This window comes from Capricornis sumatraensis, chromosome 14 (assembly GCF_032405125.1).
Source record: "Capricornis sumatraensis isolate serow.1 chromosome 14, serow.2, whole genome shotgun sequence".
NCBI classification, from domain to species: Eukaryota; Metazoa; Chordata; class Mammalia; order Artiodactyla; family Bovidae; genus Capricornis; species Capricornis sumatraensis.
Genome location: NC_091082.1, coordinates 76,520,781 through 76,530,736, shown reverse-complemented (window position 1 = coordinate 76,530,736; position 9,956 = coordinate 76,520,781). Strand labels below are relative to the sequence as shown.

The window sequence follows — 9,956 nt, the reverse complement described above, 5'->3', positions numbered from 1 at the left end:
GGACGCAGCTCCGGGTGGTGGCCGCAGCGGCCGACAGTTGGCCGAGTCGGGGGCCCCGGGCGAGGGTCCCGCGCGCGGGTCCCGCGCGCGGGGCGGGGCCGCCGGGCCGGGTCCCCCGCCTCCCGGGGGCGCGCGAGCGCCGGGCGGGGCCGCCGTCCCTTCCGGGGAAGCGGTGGCCGCCGCGTCCGCCGGGCGGCTTCCCGCCCCCGCGGCTCCGGGTGACGCTGCTCCAATAACAGCGCGCGGGGAGCCGCAGCCGCGGGGCTCCCCCCCCACCGCGCCAGCCCGGCCACCGGGATGAGGGCCGAGGGCGACGGCGGGCTGGAGCGCTTCTGCAGCCCGGGCAAAGGCCGGGGTCTGCGGGCCCTGCAGCCCTTCCAGGTGGGGGACCTGCTCTTCTCCTGCCCGGCCTACGCCTACGTGCTCACGGTCAGCGAGCGCGGCAACCACTGCGAGTTCTGCTTCGCCAGGTAGGGCGGCGCCGGCGGGCGCGCAGGGGCTCGGGGGGCGCCGCGCGCGCGGGCGGGCGGGAGTGCGCGCGCCTCGCGGGGTCCTAGCGCCCGCGGCTCCAGGGCGGGGGTGGGGAGCGGGAGGGGACCTGCAACCCGGGACTGGCCGGGCCACGTGCACTCAGCAAGACCTGCCAAGTTCCCGCCGCACGCCCTGCACCACGGCACGTTTCCCTGCTGGCCCCGGCGGGCTGTGCGAACCCGCCAGGGCAGGGTCGTGCCTGCAACACGTGGGCTTGGAGCCAGACTTGCTCCCCAGCCCTGGCCACTCGGCGCTTTGCCGGCGGGGCCCCAGGTTTCGCGCAGCGGCCACAGCACAAGTCACCTTTCACTTGTGCTTCCTGCGATGAGATCTGTGCCCTCCTACTTCCCCCCAGCCCCGCGCTGCCGCAGGCTTGCCGTGTTACCGCCGAGGAACTTAATGACACTTCGTATTTCATGTGAAGTACGTGGCCCCTTGTCTTTCTTGTCACCCTCTGCGCTTGGTGTTTGGGGAGAAGCCAGGGGGGCACCGATCCGGGGTTCAGAGGGACTGCAACGGGGGGACGGGATCTAGCCCTGGTTTGGGGTTGGGAAAACCTGGTTGCTTGGGGGATTAGGCAAAACGTCTGGTTAGAATTGGTATTTAAATGGAGCAAATCATGTATGTGTGTGTATGTGTATATATTCACATACACCAACGCATAATTATATCTTCAAGCCTTATGACGATTTCAGACCTAAAGGCACCCTTAGAAAGCGTGAATGCAACGCTTTCAGTTTTAAGGGGGAGAGAACTACTGCCCATAGAAGTATGTATATTCACGCTTACAGTTAAGAAAATGAAATCTGATGTTCTCAGTTCTGCCCATTGCCTACCTAGCCAAGTCTTCAATAAAAGGACTGAGGCAGGAACCATGGCATTGGAGTTTATGCCATGGGACCTTCCCGGACCCTGTTTCCCTTTCTTTGAACCTCAGTTTCTTCATCTTCCAAGTGGAGATTTCTGGGCTAGATTAAGCCCACCTGAGGTTGGCAGGTACCTTTTGAATACAGGTCTCCGGTCCAACACACACCGAAGAACTCAGTGCCTGAGATATGTTCATCTTATTCCACGGTAAGACAGAGCAAAAGAAGGGACAAAAGCTAAATACTATAGTCATCTTGCCCAGACTCCCTGCCAGAGCTGTCTTCCGCTTTGGGGGGACCTGGAAAGGAACTAGACACAGAATCATGCCGTGGGCAGCTTAAGGGCTGTATGTGATGTGTCTCTTTGAATTGGTGAGCCAAGAGCTAAAGGGTCATGGCACCACTTTGCGACGTTTGAGTGAAGTGAGCATTGGGTTTTCCCAAAGTTAAAAAGGCTGCTGTGTCTGGTCCCTTGATCTTCTGAGCCTCGCTGTGGCTCAGAGTCTGAAGCAGCGTGGGTGTCTGGAGTGGCAGGAGCAAAGCAAGGTCACCCCACACAGAAGGGGCCTCCCTCCTCCGTCAGGGATCCTGGTGATTCCTGGGATCCATCGTGGCAGAGAAGACTGCGGGACCAGGCACCTAGTAGGCACTCAGATGTCTGTTACCAGACTCCTCCTCCGGTGAATTATAGATCAAATCCAGCTGGGTTCGCAGTGGAGCAGCAGAGCGGAGAGATGGTTCTCTTTCGCCTCCAACTGTACCTGCTACACACGCCCTCACCTCCGGACCGGAAAGTGCCCCAGGTGCGGCTTGGCCAGTCACCCCGCCCTATGGGATGGCATTTGCCTCTGTTTCCCCCTTTTCTGAATGACAGTCATTAGTGTCACTGTTGCCTTAGGCCCCTCTCCGGCGCTGCCCCTGCACTGGGGAGGGACCGCTGCACCTCCTCCTGCTTTTCTCTGGCTTAGGTGAACTTCTGTCAACACCCACAGTTCCTTTCCTCTCTCTCCCTGAGGACTCATTTGAAATCAGCTAAAATAACACACAGGCTATGATGACATCATGACATCATGACACCTGTGAAATCAGAAATATCTTTGTACTCACTCTGTGGATTCTTTTAAATCCAGTTCACTTAGAATTAGTGGCTAGATCAATCTCAAAGATTTAGCATTCTTTCCCCTGTCAGCTGTTCGTATAGACCGAGGACAGATTATTCTGTTCAGCTATACTGGAGGCACACGTGTATGTCCCCATGGTTCCCCCAGGGATAGGAACAAAATTCTCAAATACTCTTCCATGACTTCCCCTCCTCTGCCATAAAAAGAAAGCTGCACATATTGTTTCTTGTGCCAGAAGTTGAAGGTAAATAATATTGCTTAAGGCAAATGAGCCTGCAGAGATCTTCCCTATCATATTAATTGTATCAGGGTTTGACTTATTTTGAAGGAAAAGAAGTGATGTTTTTCAGAATAAGCATGTTCTGCAAATGGAAAAATAATAGGAAGTCTCTTAAGTCAGAGCAAAGTGGAATTCTTACTGTCAGGGTAACACAGGCAAAAGTTTGCCTCTGTATCACATTTTCTCAGGGTGACACTTGGGAAGATGTGTATCTTGCCTCAGCTGCTAAGAGGCAGCTCCTAAAAATATAAATGTCTTCAAGTTGGGAGCTGTCCTCATCAGACCTCTCAGATTTTGTGTGTGTGTGTGCGCACAACGCATGCAAGCACATACGTTGGGTATGGTCAGTATTTTGTGGCACACTTTTCCACTTGATATTTAATGTATTTTAACACTTGCTAGTATTTGTCTCAGAAAGAGAAAAATCTGTAACCCATGTTCCATCTGAGAGGGCTTTCCTGGTAGCTCAGTGATAAAGAATCCACCTGCCAGTGCAAAAAACCCGGGTTTGATTCCTGAGTCAGGAAAATCCCTGAAGAAGGGAATGGCAACCCACTCCAGTATTCTTGCCTGGAGAATTCCATGGACAGAGGAGCCTGGCAGGCTATACAGTCCATGGGGTCCCAAAGAGTTGGACCTGATTGAGTGACTTGCACTTTCTATAGGCACATGCTCCTATAATCTATTCCCTGCATCTTTTTGCGTGTGTTTTAAAGAAATGGGTAGGAAGATTAAGATAGCCAACAGGCACTTTCCTCCTGGTCCAGTGGTTAAGAATCCACACTTCCGTTGCAGGGATCATAGGTTTCCATCCCTGGTCCAGGAACTAAGACCCCCTCATCTGCATGGTGTTCCCCCCAAAAAAGGTATATGTACACACACAGGCACACGCGCACACACACACACACAGATAACAGATTTCCTCTAAAAATTTACACTGAAGAATATAAAATTCAGCCATTTGTACAGTAGATAATGAGATATTGGTTTGCCATTTTCAACATTTCAGTATTTCAAGTTTTTCTTTTATTTAGGGACTGCAAAGGAGGGACTTTGGGGCCAGATGGACTGGGTTGGAATTCTGGTTTCATCCCTTCCTGATGGATTGTCTTGAGCCAAATTATTTAGCCCCTCTGGGCTTGCTAGGTGGTACTAGTGGTAAAGAACCCACCTGTCAGTGGAGGAGACATAAGAGATGTGGGTTTGATCCCTGGGAGGGGAAGATGCCCTGGAGGAGGGTGTGGCAACCGACTCTAGTATTCTTGCCTGGAAATCACATGGACAGAGAAGCCTGGCAGTCTACAACCCATAGGGTGGCACAGAGTCAGACATGACTGAAGCAGCTTAGCATGCACGCACTTACTCCCAGCTTCCTTTATCTGTAAGCAGTGCACATTAACACCCACCTCCTGAGCTGGTCCTGAGTCAGGGAAGTCAAGTGCCTAGTACAACCCAGACCCCTCGGGAGGTGTCACAATTGGCTCGGTGTCTTGCTTTTATGGACTTGTTTGATGAGCTCTGTTGGCTAAATGTTAAACAGTATGAGAACATATTCTCATTTCAGGAACATTTTTATGGCGGTCAGGTTGAGCTGGGGAATACTGGGAAGAAAATATTATACCTTGTTGGCCAGTGGAATCATCATTCAGATGGCAAGTTGACCCAGAGTTGAAAGCAGCGGTTCTCAACCTCCCATTCAATTGCGTAAATAATGGGTGTCTGGGATCAGTTTTCAGTATTTTCCAAAACCTGATGAGAATGATATGATGAGCCTACACAGGTAAAGCTTTATTGTTTTTTTTTAAGGAGCCTTGTGTAGCTCCAAAATGATTAACGACTTTAATACTCTTTTGCCCTGGAATTAAACAAAGGTTTGAAATAAGAAACAGAGGAAAACAGAATGTTCCACCTAGCAAGGATACCACAGCTCTGCTCTGCTCTCTGCCTTCAGCATGATTCAGCTGTGGCAAGGGGCAGTCCTGCAAGACTTCAGGTGTGCACAGTGCCAGGACAGGAACATTTTTCACACGCAGGGAGCATCATTTCTGTGCTGGTGTATCAGGGCCCAGTGACCAAGCGGCATGATTAGCAACGATTTGAGATGAAAGAGGCAGACTGGCAGCAGGATAGATATCCTAAGTGAAATTAAAACCCTGGTGAGTTAAAACCACCATCTAACCCCTTTCCCTCCAAAAAGCAGTTGCACAATATCCTCTCGATTGTAAAAATTTGAAGATCCCGTATAAAATGATATTCCTTTAAATCGTGTTGCTCTTTGCAACTCATAAAGCGTTTCCAGGTACATTTGTGTTTTGATCCTCCCAGGATGGCTTGTGTAGAGAAGACCTTGTCCTGTGTTACATAGGAAGTAACTGAGTGTTGGAAAAGTTGTTTCCTTGAATTTCACATTTTTGGGGGGCAGATATTGAGTGCCCCCTAAGGGCCAGCCTTTCCATGGAGGGAACTGTGTCTTTCTGTTCTGAGTGTGGTTTTCCTTCACTGTCCTTTTTTTTTTTTTAATTAAAAATTTTTTATTGGACAATGATTGCTTTGAAATATTGTGCTGGTTTCTGCCATACATCTACATGACTCAGCCACACATATCTCTGTCCCTTTTGACCTGAAACTACCATGTGGTTCACACCTGGACAAGAGGACTTAAGTCACTTCTGCTTTCTCAGGTGAACACAATTTTTATCACCTCTTTTCTTTTGCTTCCCCTTGCCCCTGTGGATAATGCAACAGATTAATGCATCGTTTCTAAAAGTTCAGCAAAATCAATTGATTCATCTCTCTTGGATTTATATCTTATGCTGCTGCGGTTTCAGGGAATTTTTTTTTAAATCCCAACGGTTTGGAATTTGTATAACAACTGCATATATTCTTCTGTATCGTCCACTATTAACTGATGAAATGTGAAAATAAATATGAGGCTCTAGTCCTTTGGTGAGTTTGGAATATTTTTATTTTTTTTTATTTCACTTTTATTTATTTACTTTGACTGCGTTGGGTCTTCGTTGCTGTGTGCGGGCTTTCTCTACTCGGGTGAGTGGAGGCTACTCTTTGTCGAGGTGCACAGGCTTCTCATTGCGGTGCCTTTCTCGTTGCTGAGCGCAGTCTTTGGGCACGTGGGCTTCAGTAGTTGCAGTCCTCACCATCAGTCATTGTGGCACCTGGGCTTAGTTGCCCCATGGCATGTGGGGTCTTCCCAGACCAGGGATCGAACCCAGGTTCTATGGACTGGACTCTTGCATTGGCAGATGGACTCTTTACTACTGGACCACCAGGGAAGTCTGGGATATTCTTAAATATGTTCAAATTATTTAAAAGGAGTTTGTCATCTTTGTCTTTATAGGTACATATAAAGAGTTTGTTTCTGTGTGCTCTGGTAGGGCAGCATGAGGATGTTAACCACTCCTGCCTATTTTTTTCCTTAAACAGACCCATTCTTCAGAACTTTGCTCTATGCAAAGTTAAACAGACATGGTTTGGGAATAGAATTCATGATGCAGCTGTGCTGAAAGGCCCCTGGATGGTATTCCTGTAGGACAAGCACTGTCTGACCAAAGATTCTTTAAAAGATGCTCAGAAATGTCTTAAATTTCTTTGGGAAGATTCAGGGTTCAGGGCTGTAGTTTGGCAGCAGCTGATTTACAACAGAACTCACAATTGCTAAGAACCTGGGACAGTGAAGTTATCTTCAGTTCAGTTTAGTTCAGTCGCTCAGTCGTGTCCGACTCTTTGTGACCCCATGAATCGCAGCACGCCAGGCCTCCCTGTCCATCACCAACTCTCGGAGTTCACTCAAACTCACGTCCATCGAGTCAGTGATGCCATCCAGCCATCTCATCCTTGGTCGTCCCCTTCTCCTCCTGCCCCTAATCCCTCCCAGCATCAAAGTCTTTTCCAATGAGTCAACTCTTCACATGAGGTGGCCAAAGTACTGGAGTTTGAGCTTTAGCATCATTCCTTCCAAAGAACACCCAGGACTGATCTCCCTAGAATGGACTGGTTGGATCTCCTTGCAGTCCAAGGGACTCTCAAGAGTCTTCTCCAACACCACAGTTCAAAAGCATCAATTCATCTTATAGAACTTGAAAACTGCAAAGAAAGTTGCTACTTGATTTTGGTGTTTGAGACTTAACTCTTTTGCCTGAGGTTCATATCCCCTTTCTTTTTCTTGTCAATATAAAGAAAACGTGAAATCGTTGTAATTTTAAGCCGCTGTATTTCTGCATCCCGAGGAGGCAGTCAGTAATTACAAATATCCCTTTGTAACTGGAGTCGTCAATAACTAAGGTCGTTCCCACCATACGCACATCTTGTTTTTTGTACTTCAGACGTGGAGGGAAGTAATCACATTTCTCAGTTCGAGGACTGCTTTCATCTGACCTGTGCCAGGACAATTGGATTGAAATTTCTCCTTTCTTACTGATTCTGCATTCCCATGTCCTGTTCCTCTCAAAGGCAGCCCGGCTCTGCTTTGCCTGCTTGCCTTTAAGTCCATGAGTATATAGTCCTGATCACCACCAGGGAACTAGGAACAGGGCACCCTGATTGTATTTGACCAGATGCAGGCTTCGAGCCCTCTTCTGGAGAGGCTTCCCTGGTAGCTCAGCTGGTGAAGAATCTGCCTGCAATGCAGAAGACCCTGGTTCAATTCCTGGGTTGGGAAGATCCCCTGGAGAAGGGATAGGCTACCCACTGCAGTATTCTTGGGCTTCCCTAGTGGCTCAGACAGTAAAGAATCCGCTTGCAGTGTGAGAGACCTGGGTTTGATCCCTGGGTTGGGAAGACATGGCAACCATGGCAACCCCCTCCAGTAATCTTGCCTGGAGAATCCCCATGGACAGCGGAGCCTGGCGGGCTGTAGTCCATAGGGGCACAAAGAGTCAGACACGGAGCCACTAAGCACAACAGAGCGCTGGTCAGCCTGGAGGTTAGTCGCTTCTGGAGCCGTCCCCTTGCCTCTGGAGAGGGGCCCACTCTGGGACTAGAGGTCTCTGTCCTCTCTCAAGGGATCTGTATTAATGCGATCAATCTCTGTACACCACCATCAGTCTCCCATTCTCATCCCAACCCTCGCATCTCTGGATTTCTAGTGAATCTGTGGGAGTTTAGGGGTGCAGTCCTCCAGCAGGGAATTGACTGAAGTAACTGCCTTTTCAGGGGGCTGAACCCATGACCTTGGCCTCATTAGCACAGGCGCTCTAACCAGTCACAAAGCCACACAGCTCACTTTGTGTAACTTCTGCTGACTCTGTTCCTACCACCCTCGGAGGCCTCCTTTTCAATTGCAAAGGCGTTCACGCCAGCACAATAGAACAGAAGGAAATCGGATCTCTTCTAGACTTCTCTGAAGGCCAGAGATATGCGATTTAGCAGGAAAATAAGACCAAAGTGTCTTGAGGGTTCAGGAAACAACTTATCTTTCTAGTCCATGCATTTGTTGAGAATCCAACTGTGTGTCTCATATTTTCCTTCCATCAAAAATTTAAAAATACTATGGGACTCCTTGTGCCAATGTATTAAATAAAACCTAGGGGCTAAGTGGAAGGTTTCTGATGACTGAGTGGAAATATGGCATGTGCATTATTCAAGTGGATTGGGTTCACTTTTTAAAGGAGTACATCCAAGAATCCATAAGTGCTTCTGTTTCACAAGTTTATAGTCCCTGGAAACCAAAATAAATTCTTGCTGTGATAGCTGAGACACCACTGTGTATCTGCAAGTCCACTGCGATGAACAGGACATCTCATCGCCCAGGGAATCTGTGGTCACACTTGGAGGAGAGGAAGAATAAGGACGATTCCCTCAAGGAGAAGCGAATTTCACACCAAGGCCTGAAGACATAGGCGTATCCTGAGGGAGGGAGGTGCAAAGGAAGTCTGGCTGACAGCAGGATGCACTTTTTCATCTGAGCCAAATAGAAATCTCAAGGATTTTATATCCTGGCACTTGAAAAGAGTTATGTTGCCATCTGTGACAAAATGAAAAGATGTTGGACCGGAGGAGTTTTTTGTCTTGAGTCTGTGAGGACCGGGAAAGGCTCTTCAAGGGATGTGGGCCCTGGGCTCAGATCTTGTTGATTTTCTTCACTTGTGCCACCTGAAAACATCTCTTACTCCTCAGTTACACAAATCTCGAGCAGAGTGACGGTCACTGTCAGTCACAGGTTCTTAAAACCTCAGCAGTAAGAGACATTTAATGATTAAGCTGTCTGAGGGCAGGGATTCTGTTTTTAATATATTCAGCAAATATTTATATTTATGGGGCATTCACTGTGGTTCTGGGCTTCCCAAGTGGTACAGTGATAATCTGCCTGCCAATGCAGGAGATGCAGGTTCAATCCCTGAATCGGGAAGATCCCTTGGAGAAGGAGATAACAGCGTACTCCAGTATTCTTGCTGGGAGAACCCCATGGATGGAGGAGCCTGGTGGGCTACAGTCCACGGGTCGCAGAGAGTCGGACAGGACTGAGCAACTGAGCACACACTAGGTTCTGAATCCCGGTGGAAAAAAGGAACAAAAATCCCTCCCACCATGAAGCTTCCAGTAGGTTTAATTCATCTTTATTTTATGCACCGTAGACTGAAAAGAAAAGCACAGCATGAGAGTCGTGAATTAAGTTTTATTTGGGGGCAGAATGAGGACTTACTGCCCAAGAGACAGCTTCTCAGATACTTCTGAGGCCCTGTTCTGAAGAGGTGGGTGGGGGAGTTCAGCGTACGTTTGATTTTGGTGAAACGCACAGCAGAAGGTTGCTGCTAATCCCAAGGGGGCTTCCCTGGTGGCTCAGTGGGTAAAGAATCTGGTCTGTAATGCAGGAGACCCAGATTCCATCCTTGGGTAGGGAAGATCCCCTGGAGAAGGGTATGGCAACCCTCTCCAGTGTTCTTGCCTGGAGAATCGCATGGACAGAGGAGCCCGGTGCACTACCGTCCATGGGGTCGCAAAGAGTCTCAAGAAGGTTGTGACTAGTCACGAGCAGCAGATGTCTCTGCTAATGATTTTAGTGCTTTTCTAGATACGAGGAGATGTCAGAAGTTGGGCTCATAAAATTGTCTGAAAATTTCTAGCTATCTGAAGGCCTGTTCTGCCGGTTCTTCCCAGAGCGCACAGTGCCTCACCCCTCGTCTCCACCCTGGACTCCTTTCA

At 48.9% G+C, this 9,956-nt stretch overlaps 1 protein-coding gene across 1 annotated transcript in view; it reads left to right on the top strand.

Annotated features, from left to right (window-relative positions):
• The first annotated feature begins 251 nt into the window (after nt 1-251).
• Nucleotides 252-9,956, top strand: part of SMYD2 (SET and MYND domain containing 2) — a 53,550-nt gene continuing 43,845 nt past the window's right edge. The window contains exon 1 of the mRNA XM_068986019.1: nt 252-470. Within this exon, the coding sequence (XP_068842120.1) occupies nt 298-470 (173 nt within the window). The 5' untranslated portion in view covers nt 252-297. The remainder of the gene's footprint in view (nt 471-9,956) is intronic.